Raw genomic sequence first — 19,500 nt, forward strand, 5'->3', positions numbered from 1 at the left:
GGAGCGTCAGACCTTCATCTGCTGCTGATCCCCTGCACTGAGGGACATGTATGAGCCACGTGGGCACGTTGTTTGGCAAAATTTGCCCTGAGAGCCATGACCATCAGCGCTTTGATGGAGTGCCATGTGGCAGAGATCAGCGGGTCTTAGTAGGAGCTGTGGACAGTTGAACACAAGAGCTGCAAGGGAAGAGGATTACTGTCTCATCAATACAAATCCATACAGAGAGGGAGGTTGACATCAATATGCACAGATACACGCAGAGCACAGAGGCCTCGAGCAAAAAAGTGTGTGCGCGCGCGATGTAAACATCCGCACACCACGGTGGACTTTGATGCTCGCCTTCTTTTGTGCCGTCCATCTTTTCCCGCACTCCCTCCTTCCCCACCTCCTCCATGCCAGACAAGAATGTGTCTCTCTGCACCCAGGGCCCAATCCCCTGTTTGAAGTCCCATCTCCAACTCTGCTCTCCCAACTCTGTCCTTCCCTTCTCGCGTCTTGTCCGTCTGTCTGACTGTCTGATCTGTCAACCCCGCTGCTCTCCACCTCCTGCAGCTGCGGCGAGGGCCACAGACGCCTTCATTGTCCTCCTCTTCCTCGTCCTCACGCGTCTGCACCCGGCCTGATCACACCTGCCACCTGCACAGGACGCAGGGTCCCGGGGCCTGGGCCGCAAGGCTTTCATCCACCCCTCACCTCGCCCCTTCAGAGCTTCTCATCCCGGCACCCTGTCACTGAGGAATGGCCGCTGCACAGGGCTGGGGGAGAGAGGGACACAGAGCTGCTGTTGTAGGCCTATATGTTTTAAGCAGAGCCAGAGGGAATCAGTGCAGGTGAGGTGTGTGTGTGTGTGTGTGTGTATGAGGACAAGTATTGAGTTTAGATTCGCCTCATATTTCCTTCTGTTCGATGACAACCATTTATGGACAGCAGGATTGACTGAATTGAATGAATGTTGTGAGGAGCGTGTGTGTGTGTGTGTGTGTGTGTGTGTGTGTGTGTGTACGTATAATAACATGCTGACAGTGAGGGTGGTGGCTCTGTCTCAGTGATTTATGAGAGTGTGCTGTGAAGGGTCTTCTGAGCAGGATATTGTTCTGTGACTGGTGACTTCTGCCTCTCTCTTTGTGTGTGTGTGTGTATTTTAGAGTGAGAAAGATTAAGAGGGAGAGCGCTGCAGGTGAGCCCTCAATGTAATCAATCACCGCCACGTCACAAGGCCTGGGGCTTGTGGATTACCCCTTCAACTGATACCTAGTCTGACTCCACATTTTTTTGCATATTCATTATTTTTCTGGCAGATAAAGAGAGAACACCCTCTGCATCATTACTATACTTCAGGAAAGGAAGATAATAATCAGGCATATGCCTGAGCAGGGGTAGAGGTAGGGGGTGGGCATGAAAACTCAACCACATGGCATAACCAGTCCCACACCCTTCATATACCCCACCATTTACCTCACACACACACACACGCACACAGACACACACACAAACACACACACACACTTTGTCACATCAGGATACAGTGCTGCACATGAATTCCGGTTTAAACAGTATTCTGCTCGGCTCACACCAACAGATAAACCGCAGCTCTTCTGCGACCAGTAATCACATCCTGGGCCACAGGACACGGCTGGAACTGAAAAGACTGAAAGGTCTCATCATGACCACTTTATAACTGTGGCTGATGGGCTACATCGAGGAGACGCCAGGTTCCACCCCTGTCAGCCCGAAATCTGAAGCTGCATTCGGCACAGGATCGTCGAAACTTGACAGTTAAAGACTAAATGTGGATTTCTGCTGAGGCTGCAGATGGTAGAGTCAGAGTTTAGTGTCAACAGCACGGATCTACGAACCCAACCAGGCTTATTTCAACAGTCCAGGCTGATAATAGTTGTGTAAATGTGTGGGGAATGTTTTCTTGATTCATTTTGGACATAAAGACACAAAATATACATCATCTCAAGCGGGATTAAGGAACACGAAGAGACTACCAACAGGAGATTGGCAGCATGAATGTGCAGCGGACAAATCTGCAGAAATGATTTCGTCATGGAAAAGGATCTCGACGTAAGGTTCTCGGCATGTGACTGCAAAGCTCAAAGGGAGGAATGACCCAGTATTAGTATGGTGTTTTTCAGAAAGTGCTCATTGAGTGTATGGTCTAACAGCTTGTTAGAGGGCCTATTTTAGGGTGATTCTTGACCCTAAAAATCAAACTTTAAAGAATTACGCTGTTAATAGTGAACTGTTCTCATATAAAAGTGAAGCATGAGAAACAATTATTAACAATTTTGTCCTTCTTATAGAGGATGATCAAATAATTCACAATTTTAATCAAATAATTCATCCACTGTGTAGAAATACCCAGGTGAATATTCTGCCCTACAAAGCCAAAACACAGAAACACTCCTTTGTTCTATAACTGAGTCAAGACCCTCTTTACTTTGGCCTCCGTCTCGTGCCTCTCTCCATCCGCTCTCCAGATGTCTGTAGACTTTCTAACCCACTCAGATCCTCCTGCCCACCTGTCTCCTCTTTCCCATCCTCTGAGCTTCCCGGCCCTCAAACACTTTCCTCTATAAATCAGCCATTTCCACCAGCTCCTTGTCAGATCGTCTGCTTATGACTCTGTGTTTCACTGTGTGCCTGCTTGTAGTGGCCTGTTATCTCTACCTGCCTGCTTGTCCATCCGTCTGTCTGCGAGCCGGCCCCTGTTAATTAGATCTATCAGGGTTCCTTCACTGCACCAGCCGGAACACAAGAAAGCTTTAGAAAAATACTCGTTGTGTTTTGTATGCTTTCTTAGTGCCTTAACCGTAGAGCAGCGCCAACCTTTTTTTTTTTCAGGTTTCCTGTAAGGTCTGTGACTATTATTGAAATCACACAAAAAAATACTTTAAAGTTAGTATTTAGCAATCGATCTGAGTAAGGCTGAGCCTTCAAACTCAAAATAATTCTCAACATGTTTTCTGTAGATTTTTCTGTCTGGCTTTGTTTTATCTTTATTTTAGCAGTTAACATTTTAAAGTAATATGATTCTAATAACTCCACTGTCATTTACCTACAGAAGTAAACTATCTTTATATTCTGTCTCTGTCCATTATAGGCTGCAGCTCATCTTTTGAGGGTGGTGGGGGAAGCTGGGGCCAATCAGCTGACACTGGGGCAGGAGGGGGGCTACACCCTGAACAAGTCAACAGCACATCACTGGGCCAACATACAATTATAAAAAAACATTCATTCTCACATTCACAACTATGGGCAGTTTAGAGTCTCTTATAAACCTAGGCTGCATGTATTTGGACTGTGAGAGGAAGTCAGAGTACCTGGAGAAACACGGGGAGAACATTTAAACTCCACACAGAGGACCCGGCCTGCCATCAGGTTCAAACCCTTTTTGCTTTGAGTTGACAGTGCTACCCACTGTACCACTGGGCCACTCCTATCTTTATATTTATTAGATGAAGTAGAGATTATATAATATGAAATTGCTGGGGAAAATGTACAGAGTTGTGGAATACTTCAATGGTTATGTAGATGATGTGAATGCTTGGAAAGTGGGTCAGGACCATGTCGACTTAATTTTATTCTTCTGTTTTTTGTTCCCAAAATCCTGTTGACATTATTCAAAAACTGCAGCTGAAATGTAGATTCGAGGTTGGAAGGCGTATCCAGAGAGCTGAGGCGTACTGATGAATTCAGATAAAGTATTTCCAAATTCGCCAATTTATTCTCAAAACCTTTTAGATCTGATCAAGTTCATCAAGTCCACTCATTTTTTCTCCCCCTTGGGAATCTTTACTTCTTATTACTCTAACATTGATACTTGCACAGTGGAGTCCAGATGTGAGCTCAACACAGCCCGTGGTGTTGAGGTGGACGTGTGTGAGCAGCAGCAGTCGGCCTGCAGCGCTACCCAGTGAGAATCAGACTCGACGGCTCGCGACACTCTCACTGCTCCGAGTCTCCTAAAGTACAAACAAAAATGCCATTGTGTGGCCTTTCACCAGCTTCGAGCATCAGTGCTAACAGACATTGTCTTTGCCTTCCCCCTGGTGTGTATTTTCAGAATGATTATTGTATGGCACATACAATATGTTAACATTGTCATTGTGAGGCAATGGGGGGCCTGTTATTATGGAGCAGGAAATGACCTGCCAGGACCCGTGGTGACCTCAGAGGGAAAGCGGCGACCTCAGACTGACCTCGAGTTTGTCCTAGGCTCAGACTGTAATCGAGGCAGGTCGACTGCTCCACTGACTAGGGAGGGAGACGGTGTTAGGTGGGGTTTCTCTGAAACAAGGAAGGCAACAATGTGCTGGAAATTCCCTCTGAGGTGCCAGTTTTAAAATGGGCTCTGGGTGGCCTGATTTTATATTTGGTGGTTAGTGTGACAGTTACATTTGTATCCGTTTTTCAATAGCATTGAAAAAGAGTACAAATACAGGGTAAAACTTCAGGAGGAAAATAGTCCTCCATCAAAATCTCGTGGTGTTTTTTTACCCAAGTGCGCCCTCCTTTGTTGAACCAATGTTACTGCTCCTCCAAATGAACTAATACACCAGTGAATAAAACCAAACTCCATCATCCATTTTTATACACCAGCTGTGTCATCACAATAACAATTATAACTTTTTCTCCACATTTTATTTCAAATTTGAAAGCATTCCATTTCATTGCCCATTTCACAAACATCTGTGTCCCATTTCTCATGTCTTTCCTCACATACAACCTAATCTCATGTTCACTAATCTCATGGGAATCAAATTACCACTTACAAAACAAAAATCAAACAAGATATAGAAAAAATGACGGAGGAAGATCAAAAACAAGCATTTGGGATGTCGCTTAAATCAGAGCTTCAACATTTGTTTCCCCCAAATATAAACGTCAGTGTGGGGCAAGTAGAAAAAGGTTGTAAGTGCAAGAGAGCAAAGATTGGACAAGACGATCCCCTTCATTCTAAAGAGCCAGAGAGGATTCAGTCTTAGCATACAGTAGATCTGAGTAAAGACATGAGACTGAAAACACTTGGGCCCCTCAGCTATTCATTAAAAAAAAAAAATCCCGTAACCGTACATTCTTTAATGGGGAAAAAACAAAGTTCAACGAGTCCAGATTTGAAAACGAATGAAGGGTCATGTCTGAGCAAACGGTGACAAACGTAGCAGACACGAACAGAACCAAGGAAGTTGTGATGTAGCTGCTGAGCAGAGCATGCAGTGACCTCCGGTTTATCACAAGGCACAAATACACACGTGTTTGGATAAACCCATCACTACTGTACAATGAGATGCAAAAAAGTCCACGTCTGGGTTCAACGATAGTAAAAAAGGTTTAAGCATTTGTGTCACATTTCTTTTAATTCTTAAACATACAAACAGTTGTATGGTGTAGCAGGGGGTATGTGTGTGTGTGGGCCTGTTGGTGTGTGTGTGTGTGTGCGTTTGTGATTTGGTGTGGCAGGAGTAGTTTACAGGGCATCCAGCAGGCTGTCGATGCGACTGACAAGCTCCTGTCTCTTGCTGGTCAGAGTCTTCTCGCTCTCGATGTACGCCTCCTTCTTGACCTTACCCGCAACCAGCCGCTCCGCCTCCTGGCAGGAGCGACACACCAGCTCCTTCACCTGGCCGTCGAGCTTCTGCACCTCGCCAACCTGAGGACACGCGAAAGAGGCAAATTAATCTGGCTGCACACACACATTTTAGGTTAACTCACAACATTTCAAATACACACGTCACTCACCTTATCAGCCAAGTCGGAGCCCTCGGCTTTGAGGCGGGCCTGCAGCGAGCTGATTTCGTTGGTGAGAGCACGGTGGTCGGCCTCCAGCGTCTTCCGGCCGCTATTAAGCGCCCCGGTGTCGCGGGACTGCTTGTAGCGGTTGACCACCTCGTCCATGTGTCTGTACAGACCCAGACGCTTGTTAACCAGAGTCAGCACCTGCTCTGTGATGGAGGCCACCTTCATGCGTACCTCGGCAGCAGGGTCCTGAACAAAGAACAACAGATTTCAATTTAAAAAACATACTCATAGCACATGTGAGTGAATCGTATAAATAGGGTGGATGCAGACAGGCAGACAGACAGACAGACAGAGACCACCTTCTCACCTTTGTGATGGCAAAGTCAAGGCGCACATAGATGATGACAGTGAAGAAGAGAATGTAAAAGGCTCCAACAACCAACAGAGGCTCCTGCAGCATCAGGATCCTGTTGAAGTTATAATGAACCTGGCAACAAAGAGAACAAGTTCATTATTAGTTTAGATACTAATATCTTCTCACAGTTCAGTGCCCTATTAATTATCCAGACTTTGTCCTGCAACAGTTTCATAATGAACCAACACTTTTATAACTAATGACCAACCTAATTCCAAGGGCTGAAATAATTTACATAATAATTTAAATAAATCTTAAAAAAACAACAACTGAGGTTTGAACTGAGCCGAGGATTTGAAGAACTGCTACAAGCCTACAAACTTGTGAAAAAAACTATTGTTTAGAAATGAAGTCATACTCTCAAATATGAATGAGTGGGCCAGTTTCAATAATTACAATCAAGCCTTAAAGATTGCATACAGATTAAAGCATCAATATTCACACATACAGCCCAGTATCATTGCAATCCCACAGACAAAAGCAGGCTGGTAATTTAGCTGCTCTCACAGGCCTCCCTCCAAAAAGCATTACTGCTGTACCGATATATTCTTTAACTTTTCAGAATAAAACCCTGATCTTACAGACCTGCTCTGAATGCCTGGACATGTTTTTAATAACAATTAGTATTTTCCAGTCACATCTTGGAAAAATAAATGTTGTTCAAATCATTCTGCACAAAAATTCACACAATTATTTCAAATAATTATGTTATGTAGGCCTTACCACAACATCCTGAATGTGCTGCTCCACCAGGTTGTTCTTGCTAGCGACCAACACGGGTCGGCCAAAGGTATCAAGATATGTATAATGCAGCTGGTTTGGTGCACGATCAATTTTGTACGGTGTGTCCACATGGATGTTTCTGGTTGGATGAGACAGAAAAAACTTAGATGGAAAAATCCACAACTCAACTTGACTTTTCTGTACATTTTCTTACAAACACTGACCTGGCTCCCTCTGGAAGGATGATTTTCACCGTCATGGAGTCGATGACCTGGTCATCGTACACGTGATCAACTAGTCTCATCTTCAGTGCATATTGGTCACCTAGGAGACAAAAGGATGCGACACGTTTGCAACAAACCCTTGGATTCAGTGGTTATGATGGAGGAGTTTCTAATTTAGGGAGGGTGTGTTCCTCAGAAGTTTATGCTGGGCTAATCAACCATCAACTCACCCAGGGTGTAGAGGTACTCATAGCTGGGCAGATTGTAGCCAATGATGTAGTGAGTCTTCCAGCCTCCAAACAAGGGGAAGCGAGGCCTGACCTCCACCTCCACTGAGTCGTCCAGAACCTGAAGGTGGGAGGTGGAGATGTTCCCGATCTCATCTCTGTAGTAGACATCCTGGGCTGAGGCAGGGAGGATAGTCTGAGGAGAAAACAAACATTAATTATGATCAACATCACCTTAACAGTAAAAAAAACAAGTCAGCTAACAGTTTGCGTTTTAATGGGGCACCTTGAAGGATTTGACAGATGAGATGCCACTGTCTGACTGACGCTGGTAATCGTAACGTGAGAACGGGCCCTTCAGGGCGGCTCCTGTGTGCCTCATGTCCACTGTCTCCTCCACAGCAATGTTGCCCCAGTGAGACACCTCAATGATGCGAGTGATGCTGCTGACGGTGAGGAAGGGGGAGTTGTTTTCGAAATGGAGTTTCATCGCGTCCTGAACAGAAAATAACACACAGCACAGAATGTTTCAGTACTCTTCCTCACAGCTTCATTTGTAACTCATAGAAATGTTGTAGGAGCCGCACCTCACTGAACGGGGCCACATCACGGAAGGGTCCGTACTCGATAAACTCCTCCGTCTTGGTGGGGTTGCCGAGCTTGGTGTAGGTCTCCACAGTTTTGGTGGCCAGGCGGACACGCGTGGTCTGGCTGCGTGTGGGGTATGGCGAGTACAGGTAGTGGTTTCCCTGAAACACCACCAGCTGGCGCTCGGCTTGAGTGATTTGTGTGGGGAAGGGCTTCAGTACATGGCTAAATGTCATTTCCACCTTCACCATCAGCTGAGCCCCGGCTGGCAGAGTGGAGGGCAGCTGCACTCTGTAAAACTCCCCGCTGCACAGGAACAGACGACAGAGAGAAGCATGGATTAGGTACAACTTTCTGATGGGTTCATGTTTGTTTGCAGGAGGTCATTCATTAACAGAAAGGGAGAAGCTCTAGCACAGAAACCAATATATGACCTAAATATTTATTAATGAGCGATTTCAATGACCTGACAAATTGATGAGTGAAATGTTTATCATTAACCAGTTGATCAGTAATTGTCATATAAATACCGTCAGTTAATCTGTATAAAAAGATATTGGACATTGGTACGATGTGAGCAGTTACTCACCCACTGTGGGTCTCACAGTTAACAGACTGTGCACAATGTGGAGATATTGCTCTGTCTGAATTACAACTAGTAGAAAAGCTTTCTGAGGTCTGATTAGGCCAGAGGGGCCGTCTGTGACTACCTGCCCATCACACGCTCAGCTAGAGTAGATAGTTATGCAGACACCCGCCTCCCTAAGACGAAAAACTGGAAACACTGGATGTTTCCAATGGAGTGACTGGATTTATTAAGACTGGGACATATGGGTCTGTGTGTGTATATGAGAGCGGCAGAGAAGAGCAGTGCTGCAAGTGTGTAATGAGTGAATCATAGTTTTCTGTTTATGCTGCTGTTACTTGTAAAAATCAAACCCTTGTTAAAATGTGTAAAATAATATTATAAACTATAAAGCATTTTAATCTTTTCGGTTAGTGGTTAATAATCAGTCAATCTCTGAGCCCGCCAGCTATCATTTCAAGATATATAAGCCTCTTCAAGAAACGGTCAAAATATTTTGGGGCTTCCAGTGAAGAAAGTAGTAAAGCAGGCTAAGAGTCCATCTTCCATTGGTCGCACAAAGCTTACAGTCCAACTAGTTTCTTTAATCACAAGTGTGTAATGTTTTTCTAAAAACACAAACTGTCTTACTTTTTGTAGGTGTTTTAGGTCCCTAACACTTTTTTCACAAGTATTTAGTCTTAATAGAAAGTTGATTGACCATATTTTGACCAGTGGGAAAACAATGTCTTCCATATGTTTATAAAGAATAAAGTTGTATATCCTCGTCTGAAGGCAAGAGGAACAGGATACTGAAGAGCATTCCCTTGGAATTGAAATGCATTTTTAAAGTATGCCCTTCACTTTGACACAGTTAAATCAACTTCTAACAAAGGAAATGTTACAAAACATAAAAAGGCTCAAAAATCTGCGTTGTTGACAATTTAAGAGTGTGATCTCTTACCGTTGGCCCTGAATTGATGTCTGCTGGAGCTCCAGCATGCCATCCTCCTCTTCATCACCCTTCACCTGTGAAGACAGAGCTGTTTGAGCATTCTCCTTAACATGAAAACACTTGCAGACAAAATACATGAATTGTGATTCATCTACCGGATGATTCAATACTTAACAATCCCTTTATGTAAACGTAAGTAGCATATTATCCCGTCTACTGACAAGTTTCATTCATTGAGGAAGGGGGCAGAGCTGCGCAGTCACACACGGAAGTGAGCTGTGCAGCGCATACGTGTCATTCAGCCACTGAAGGAGCGTGCAGCGCTGCGGAAGTCAACGTTTTCCAAACCCACATCCAAAGTTAACATTAATGAATGAGCTTCATGTGTCCCGATCTGCTCGGTCACACTCACATTACTGCTGATAGCAGCTGAGCTCATGTGAAGGTCTTGCACAGCGAGTGAACGTCTATGAACCTAAGCTAACGGTGGCTAACTGCGGCTGTCGGCTAACACGGCTTGCTCGCAATGAATCGTACCACACAGCAACAGACTGATTTAATGCACAAAGCAATCGAGTTCATTCACCACTGCACTATTGCTGTTGTTACGCACAAAACAAACACATGAGAGCTGCAAGACTTAGCGAGCAGGTACATGTAGCATCATACAGACAGCCTAGCTAGCTGGGTGAAGCAGCTAGCCGGCTGCAGACCACAGATGTGCAGGCGTCGTTTCGACTCGTTCATTGACGTGTGTGTCTCACCGAGGCTCCGATGTAAGCCAGGTGCGGGGCCAGGTCCGCCTCCACCGCCAGGATGAAGCTCTGGACCCCGGTGTGTCCCTGGTTGGACAGCACGATCTCCGCGGTCATCTTCGCCAGATGGGAGCTCAGGTCCACGGTCTTCTTCACCTCCTCGTTCACCAAACCGTCCGCGGAAACCCCCGAGCCCACTGCGGCGACCACGAGCAGCAAGGCGGCGAGCACAGACGCCTTCAGAGCCATGGTGGAACGGAATTAAGAGCTGAATGCCGGGGTATGGGCGGATAAAGCCGAGGGGGACTGTAGAGCAGCAAAGAAAGGCCGCCGCGCTGCTCTACATCAGAAACGATGACGCTTCACTCGGTCCGACGTGATGACGTCACAGCGGGGTCTTGACAACGTGCCGCGCGTCTGAGGCGATTGTGAAATCAGAACACGAATCACTACAGTTGATATTTACGAGGATTATTTCGAATAAATCCGTTAACAGTTTATCTGTGTGTTCCACTCCGTGTCGATTGTAAAGTATGGTAATATTTTGTATTAATACTGTGCTCATGTCTTTGCCTTCCAGCTCGCCGAAATAGCTCAGTTGGGAGAGCGTTAGACTGAAGATCTAAAGGTCCCTGGTTCGATCCCGGGTTTCGGCATCGCTCTTTTGCGGTATCTGCGGAGACACGTTTTGGGGAACGGTACAACCACACAGGACCAGATCACATGGTTATAACATTGGTTAGATGTATACAGCGGTTAAAAACAATGACAGGTAACATGTTGACTACAGTTTCTTTGGAAGTTACCTCATAGTTAATTTGAGAGCACCTTTATAAAACGCACCCCGAAGATTACATGTTTCATAACCTTTGAATCATTTTCCAGAACGGAAAACTGTAGGGGAGCTTTCTGAGTCCAACGTTCCCCCAAACCAAAGGAACATAGAAATCTCATGAGCTGACATGCAGCTGACGATCATTTATCAATGAAATGTTAAAATACATTTAAACACATAACGAGGATGTAGTTAAGAATAGAATGGACTATATTATATGATTATGGCCCAGTGGATCTGCTAAATTGCTTGGATGTGGAATTTAGTTCCATTAAAACCACAACGAGGAGGCCACCTTCATAAAATAAAAAAAATAAAATAAAGTAAAAACTCATCAAGACATTTATTGGTCATCATCACATGTCTATCCATAGTAAACTAGTAAAAAAAGCTGCTGATGCATTGACAGCTCCATGCCCTGGCTCCAACAGATCAGAGAGCATTGTGAAGTAAGAGCATGGGGCCCTGAGGTGACCTCTCCTCGGGTGGCACACCTGGCAGACAGCAAGTACACATAGACACACATATGCTACTAGTGTTAGAAACATGTGACAGACCACAGTGAGGAACCAATCCCAGAGCGGGGGAAGAGGGTAGCATGTCACAACTAAACCACACACAGCAGTACAAAAAAAATTAAAACAACAAATCGTCACTTACAACGACCAGGGCCAGTACTAAAAGTTGTTTCATGTGTCGATTGTGAAAATCAGTATAATCTTAAAGATATGATAAAATACAACTAATCCTGAAGGAAGTTCTTGTGCTAGCTTGTTCCAAGATGACAGCACAGAACAATGCAAAAAAGAATAGAATACAGGGGCGAAAACACAATAAAGAATTAAGTCTCAAATACAAGTAAGGAATAAAATAAAGTAAAAAATATAAATGTATTGTAAATGAAATACAATTAAGTGTATAGAAAAAAACTAATACTTAATATAACTACAGTGGCAGTCAGACAAAATTAAGTAATATGGGATACTGCAAATAAATATTCCACATGATATTGAAATCAGTTGAAAATATTGCACATGGTATTGAAAATATTACAAATGATAATAAATGAATGTGATGATGAACAAAAACAGAATTGTAACACAATTTGCACGCAAGTGGTGTTTTTCCATACGAGCAGTGATCCAACAAGTAACACAAAGTAGGACATGGGTGCAGTGCATGTGCAGTAGGAGCGTGCGTGTTTAAATCAACATTTAGCCAGTGGGAAGTAACGAAGTAGAAATACTTCGTTACTGTATTTCTACAGTATTACAAGTACTTTTAATATGAGCTACTTTAAGACTTTTATTCAAGTCATTTTCTGACGGGTGACTTCTACTTTTACCGAAGTCACTTTCAGATAAGATATCTGTACTTTTACTCAAGTATGGCTTTCAAGTACTTTATACACCACTGCATGTAGCAACAGTAAACCAGCTCCAAACCAGTGAATGTGTGACTGGTGACACTGGTGCTCCTGTGACTTCTCCCGAGCAGCCAGGCGTGTCCTGTACGTGACGTCAGCGCTCACCGACCCAGCTTGTTTTGGAGGAAGTGCACCGAGCTAGGCTAGCTGTTAGCTGCTAGCGCGTTCGCTGGACGGGGAAAAGCAAAAGCGTCAACGAGAGAGCCAGGGCGACGTAGACCGTCTCCACCGAATCTCCACCCCAGCACAAAGGGAGACGAGCTTAGGGCTAGATTCTGACGAGCAGAGTTAGGTGCGAGTGGAGCTGTCCGACATAATTTAGCTGTCGTCGCCATTAAACGTGTTGTTTTGTTCGAGGCAGACATTTGAAGCTGCTGTTAGCTGGTGAGCTAGCCTGCGCGTCAGCTAGCGCCCCACACCGCGGCAGAGGAGGAATCCAGCTTGGAGGTTGTTTTTCTCACACACAGGAACATCGGCCAGGTTGGTTTACGTTGATTTTAGTTGTAGGTTTTACGTGACAAAATGTGTTAATGATATTGTTTCCCCTTTGTTAATACACCCCGGCCAGCTTCCTAAAGGTTAGCTTAAATCACAAGTGTCACTGGATATGGTAATTGTTTGTAGTCGAGGTAAAGAAAACGATTTTTGCCTGAAAAAAACATGTGTACTTTTGATGTTACCCTTTCTCCAAGCTGTCTAACTTTTTCCACCATTTGCTCTGCACCCATTCTCCCATGCTAAACCCCGTGTCAGTGTTTTTGAAGCCTTTATGGTCCTGAGGCTAAATATCGAGGCAGGGTTGTGTGCTGCTCTATTCAATGTAAATATTCCCAGTCGACAGATTGATTCCAGCCATGGGTTATTCCGTTATGTGTGTTGAATCCTGCTAATGTACTCGCTGTGCTAATCATGGTTGCCAAGTCATGGTTCCGTTAGTCCTGTGTTTTAAACCATGTGATCAGTCCCTGACACAGTGTCATGGGGTGCAGATTATGAGAGCCGCACCGACAGCTCGTTGCCTCTTTCCTCTCATAATACGACAGACATGGATCCAAACAGTGTCTTCTTGCGCACAAAAGAGGCTGTTAACGTTAAGTGATGGGAGGATAAGATTGTTTTTCGTGAATCGTCTCTCACAGGTTTAACCTGATCATTGTTTTGTTTCAAAGCCCTTTTGTAAAAGAGTTTGGACTTTGGTCTTTTCAGCTATATGAGCTTGTTTATGATTACCAAGCACACTCAGCCATATCACAAATACTTATTGATGTCTTGAGCCGGCACAAATATGAGTGGTCGATCAGCTACTGATTTCATTAAAAAAATATGATGTTCTTTTGATCTACGTCGTTAGTTAACAAATATGTGATTATGGATCTTGGATATTAAGGAAATATAGGGAAGTCGAATGGAGGAAGCAGATATAACATTAAAAGAGGAAGAGTTGAGGATAGCTGACACATGATTTATGGGCATCTGTTCCTCCAAATTTAACAAATGGGATCTGTGTAGATAACAATTACAGTGTGACTCATGCCTGTGATTGCAGAGTGGAATTCACCATGTTTCATTACTATATAGAGTTAGACGTATTATTTACAAATCCATTTTCTAAGTCTGTTAGTGTGTGTGTGTGCTTCAATTTCTAACATATTATAGTGTTCCGAATAATAAATCTACAAACCTTCTGAGTTGGGAATGAAACAATGCATTTCTTCCCATTGAATGGTTTGTCAGAAACATTCATATCACAGAATCAATGGTTTATAGTGAAACAAAGGCAAGCAGCTGAAGCAGATGTCAATTTAGCTCAACAACCCTAGCACTCAATTGTCCAACACATTAAAAAAAAGAATGTAGCTTATTCTTTTTTTGTGTTTTAATCCTTGTATGTTGTTCCTCATGGTGCAGTGCAGTCCATTATTTTATTTGTCTTTGTTTCTGAAGTGAAGGAAACTGCTATAGCAGACGTTGCACTTGGTGTCTTTCCTAGAACTTGTCCATTTCTTTGGAGTGTATTTTGAGAAGCTTACAGACCCTATCATCTTTCAGTAAAAGCTGTTGGCTCGTATCAGGAGGGTCATCATTTTGACAAAGATGTGTTCCTCCCCTATAGAAACTCCAGCGTATGTCTGCTTCTTTTCCCCCTATAACCTGTCTTGTTGTCTGTTACAGCTGTGGCACAATGACGTCAAGGAAGAAAGTTCTACTCAAAGTCATCATCCTTGGAGACTCCGGGTGAGTGGTATTGAACATTTGCCTCGACTCAAAATGAACAACAAATAGGCAACTGACTGTAAATATATAACATTCGTCAGGGTATTGAATCTTATGTGATTGTAAAACACTTCATTTTATGTGAGTTATCAATCAATCATAGTGGTGACACTTTCTGTTTCACTTGTTTCTGAATGTTGTCTTGTGATGTTTTCTCTCTCTAGAGTTGGAAAGACCTCATTGATGAACCAGTATGTGAATAAGAAGTTCAGTAACCAGTACAAAGCCACAATAGGAGCTGATTTCCTCACAAAAGAAGTCATGGTTGATGACAGACTTGTCACAATGCAGGTACTGAAGAAATAGTTCCCTCAGGAATGTCACACGGATATGGTGTCTTCTCACTGAAACGCTATTATTTAACAATCACAGAGTACGGTTTAAGGCTTAAAAGGTTGTGATACTTAAAAGCATGCTAATTCACATTGCTCATAACAGTTATGGAGTTTTTATGGTTTATCAATCAGGAAATGTGTTATTTCTTTTAGTTTTCTATAAAAGTGGTCTTTTCAAAGATTCAACTTAAAGCCTCAAATGTATTGGACACAACTAATAGTCAACAGCCTTTTGTATTTGTTATTGAAAACAAGTCTCAGGCCTTATCTTTAGATGTATAATTTCACAACTCCAGTCATTTTGCAATCATAGCTGTATTTACATAAAACTGAGGTATGGAGGTAAGGCTGTTAATGAACGGGCATCCATACTTTACTGTTGTAAACTAAACACTGGCTGAGTGGAGTCAGATTGGTCATTCGTCTCTATAATTTGGCTTACAAATACATTTTCATTTTACACAGGAAGTGGCTGTAAAACTGAGTACATTTTTATTTCTTCTTGCAAACAGCACCATTACCAGTGATGTCAGATTAACAAATTATTTTTAATACTGCAGACAACAAAGAGCAATCAATAGTAAATAAACTTCTACTCCACATGCTTTTACTTTAGTTGGTATGAACACAGATAATGAGGCAGATCTGGTTAAAGTGAAGTATTTTAACACCAATGTCAGAGAGATTGCCTTAATCTCTTTCAGTGATCAGATTATTTTGTGCATGTGAATATTGTATGTCTTCCTGGTTACTCACTTTTTTCCACTCTGTGTCTCTCGCTGTTTGTATCTTAGATCTGGGACACAGCAGGTCAGGAGAGATTCCAGTCCTTAGGTGTTGCGTTCTACCGTGGAGCCGACTGCTGCGTCCTGGTGTTTGACGTGACGGCACCCAACACCTTCAAGACCCTGGACAGCTGGAGGGACGAGTTCTTGATTCAGGCCAGCCCTCGAGACCCTGAGAACTTCCCCTTTGTGGTGCTGGGCAACAAGATTGACTTGGAGAACAGACAGGTGGGTCCAGATCACCAGGTTTACATCTATTGACAACATTTGTATTTTAAAGGAAATGTTTAGTTGATGTTGGCAACAACTGGGACTTCAGACTCTAGAGCAGTGGTCGCCACCTCGTCGATTGTGATCTACCGGTCGATCTCGCAGTCTTCACTGTCGATCCCCAAACTCACTGGCTCTTGTCCGGCCGCAGATCAGCTGTCTATCGGTTGTCTGTTTTTCACATGCGATGTGTGTCTGCTACTGCCGGTGGAGTTGCAGGTTTATCTAATGCATTTCCTACAAGTACACGTTGTTTTTTGTACTAAAGTAAATGTCAGGACTCTACTGTATGAAGATTTTCTTTGGGTCTGTCTATAACAATCAAAGACCCGTTGGAACAAATTAGTGGATTCAGAAAGTGAAACAATGGAGTTTTTTTACTTTGAAATGGGTTCGGAAAGTGTTGTAAATACATTTGTGTCATAAACAGATAAACATTGTGGTTCACATTAGAATAAATTGAGAAAATGATCTTTTACCTGAGTTAAAATGTTTATCTGATGAATTTATGTCACAATCAAATGGTTGCAACACTATCTCTATGCCTTTTCAAAATAAAAGCACTCCAGTGTTTCTGTTGATGGAATCCATTCCCTTGTTTTTTTTTATTGTAAAATATTTGCAGTAGCGGAAGATGCACAGCTTCATACTGTGTAGTACTGGTATTTATTTGAGTACAAGGGACTTCTTTCATACAAGGCAATAATTATATTTGTGGCCATAGTCAGATCAAAGCCTAAATGTAAAAACATTGTGCTGCAGTAGCAGCTACTCTGCAGAACATGATGTGGAACTGAGAAGCTACATATTGTGTATTGTAAATATGAATTAATATTAATTTGAATATTGTGCATTGAATAGAAAAAAAATTGCACAACCGCCCTTTGTATATATTTTTTTCTTGTACATTCAGCCTTTAAAAGAAATTGCAAAAAATTATAAATATGACCCTCAAAAGTGTTTTCTGGAAGATATCAGGGTGGTAGATCTTGGCTAAAGTTTGGGATTAAAAAGTGATCTTGCGCTCGAAAAAGTTGGTAACCACTGCTCCAGAGTAATGGGAAATAACTACAAATGCTCAGATAAAAGAGTCAATCTCATCTGTCTCCTGATCCTGTTGTAAAGTCTGCTCTTTTGTGATTCAGGTAACAACCAAGAGGGCACAGGCTTGGTGTCAGAGCAAGAACAACATCCCATATTTCGAAACCAGCGCCAAGGAAGCAATCAATGTGGAACAGGCCTTCCAGACTATTGCACGCAACGCTCTTAAACAGGTAAGAGGAGGCAAGCAGGAAATTCTAAGATTTGTCCCAATTCAGGGTCCGCTTCCTTCACAGTCTACTTGGCCCATGAAGGAGGCGGTCTTTGTTGGCCTGGTACCGCAAAGGTTAAACCAAAATGAAACGGCCTGGTCTATGAAGGCTTTCCGTGTTGGCCCTTATTTTTGCTGCTTAGCAACAGAGCTAAAGTGGGACACAATGTAAAAGTTGTAATACCCCTCAATTTTCAATGTACCTTGGGTTGAGTTGAAGCGTGATACTCAAGCGATGGATGTCTAATAGCCTTCACTGAAGCGCATTTGTCAATCACATTTGAAGAAGCATTCGAAGTAGGACCACTGACTCACATCGACAATTACAATCTCTGAAGGATGCGGCCCCTGAATTGAGACACAGCTCTAGTAGGCAGTTTGACCAAGTCATTAATGTTGAGCTATAACAATTGTCATCATTTGTTTCTGTGGGAGCTGGGCGGTGCTGAGACAGACACTCACTCACACATACTGTCTGATTTCAGGAAACCGAGGTTGAGTTGTACAACGAGTTCCCAGAGCCAATCAAGCTGGACAGGAACGAGCGAGCCAAGCCATCGGCGGAGACCTGCAGCTGCTGAGGACTCTGAGGATCATCGGGGGGTCGGCAGGGGGTCGTCATTGCCCTCACCACCCTGTCTTGCCTTGTCTATATATCCCTTTTCCCATGACCCACTGTGTTAATCCTTATTGCCCGACATACAAGCAGCATCCCACTCATAGAGTATACTACACACAAACATGCTGCACTCACCTTATGTATACAAATCACACATTTTTTATAAAGTACAAGTCTCCTAGCCCAAAGAACACGTTAAGGAAACATCATGGCATTTACTTATTGATGCTCATTTCTTCCCAGTCTCTCCACACTTTTGCCATAGCGGTGGTGGTTTTGGCTAAATCTCATTTTCTGTTCCATGTATATCTCTGCTTTCACACCCAGTTTTGGTTCTAATTGCTTTTATTTGAATACTTAAAGTGGTAGGTTGAAGCATTATCTCTATACATGTTTGTGTTTGAGTTAGGTTGGACAAATTCATTTTTATTTTATTTTTTTAACCCAAGCTTCTCGGGCAGTTGTGGTTGTTTTCCTACATTCACAGTCCAGCACTGCTGCATGAATAGAGGACATGCCCCTCCCCCTTTTCATTTTACTTGTTTGTGTTGTGGCTTAAATTCCTTTCACACTCAAAAACACATGACACCATGTTTTCACTGTACATCATGCAGGCTTGTTAACTAAACTGGTCCATGAAGAGGGAGTGAGTAGTGACGCAGTGAAGGATCAGTGAGTGACAAAGGGCATGTGCGGATCACGTTAATATGCTGCCTGCTGGTTCTCGTTAATTGGCAAAGAATTGAAAATATAATTCAATGAAAAATCCATCAGATGCGTGTGTACAGATACTTTCTTTCTGAAACAGTAACTGAAGACTTGTTCATTCATCTCATGTTGAAGCCACAATACATGCAGTTGTAGCTCAGGCTGAGGACATCCTGTATATCCAGAATCCTTGGTGTAAAGTGCTGTCACTAACATATTGCTGTTCCTCTAATGGAGAAAATCAAGGTTTATCTTTTATTGAGTTCTTGGTACAATATTTGATATGAACCAAATCAAGACAGCAGGTCATTGTACCTGACAGTCCTGGAGAGGAGAGTTTTCTCAAGTATAAATATCACTCATAACCGAGTACTATTAGCTAGAACGTTTCTTTTTACTGTCAACTATTGCAAGACTTTGTATATTTGCAAACCTCCAGATCATGGTTGGGTGAAGGCTGAAAAGGTTGTGTTGTAAATCTCCATATCCGACTTGCTCGTGTTGGCAAACAGTTAAAGTGCTTGACATCTCTTAACCGATCTGTTGGTGTTAAAACTTTGAAATGTATTCTAGATTACATACAACTTTGAAAAGAATGAAAAAAAACAAAACATGGGGGGGACTATTGGCATTCATCATTATTATATTATTAATATGATAAATGCATAGCATCTACATTGTTTCAATGTCTTTGCGTTTCAAGTAATAAGGGTAATAAAAATCTTGAATAAAG

The 19,500-nt window shown here is 42.9% G+C and overlaps 2 protein-coding genes and 1 non-coding gene across 3 annotated transcripts; 2 read left to right on the forward strand and 1 right to left on the reverse strand.

Annotated features, from left to right (window-relative positions):
* Window positions 1-4,631: 4,631 nt before the first annotated feature.
* rpn1 (ribophorin I) lies at window positions 4,632-10,567 on the reverse strand. The gene is made up of 10 exons (XM_061069342.1): window positions 10,213-10,567; window positions 9,458-9,522; window positions 7,928-8,234; window positions 7,627-7,836; window positions 7,344-7,536; window positions 7,114-7,213; window positions 6,890-7,028; window positions 6,119-6,238; window positions 5,752-5,997; window positions 4,632-5,662 (listed from the first exon to the last, which is right to left on the reverse strand). Exons 1-10 carry the CDS (start codon window positions 10,450-10,452, stop codon window positions 5,480-5,482), a joined length of 1,803 nt encoding a protein of 600 aa, XP_060925325.1. The 5' UTR covers window positions 10,453-10,567; the 3' UTR covers window positions 4,632-5,479.
* Window positions 10,568-10,786: 219 nt separating this feature from the next.
* On the forward strand, window positions 10,787-10,859 carry trnaf-gaa (transfer RNA phenylalanine (anticodon GAA)). The gene has a single exon. It is a non-coding gene; the product is annotated as a tRNA-Phe (tRNA).
* Window positions 10,860-12,583: 1,724 nt separating this feature from the next.
* On the forward strand, window positions 12,584-19,499 carry LOC132999633 (ras-related protein rab7). The gene is made up of 6 exons (XM_061069350.1): window positions 12,584-12,944; window positions 14,637-14,699; window positions 14,903-15,029; window positions 15,868-16,086; window positions 17,274-17,402; window positions 17,926-19,499. The coding sequence occupies exons 2-6, from the start codon at window positions 14,647-14,649 to the stop codon at window positions 18,019-18,021; spliced, it is 624 nt and encodes a 207-aa protein (XP_060925333.1). The 5' UTR covers window positions 12,584-12,944; window positions 14,637-14,646; the 3' UTR covers window positions 18,022-19,499.
* The last annotated feature ends 1 nt before the right edge of the window (window position 19,500 follows it).

The sequence above is a fragment of the Limanda limanda genome, chromosome 4, assembly GCF_963576545.1.
Source record: "Limanda limanda chromosome 4, fLimLim1.1, whole genome shotgun sequence".
NCBI lineage: Eukaryota > Metazoa > Chordata > Actinopteri > Pleuronectiformes > Pleuronectidae > Limanda > Limanda limanda.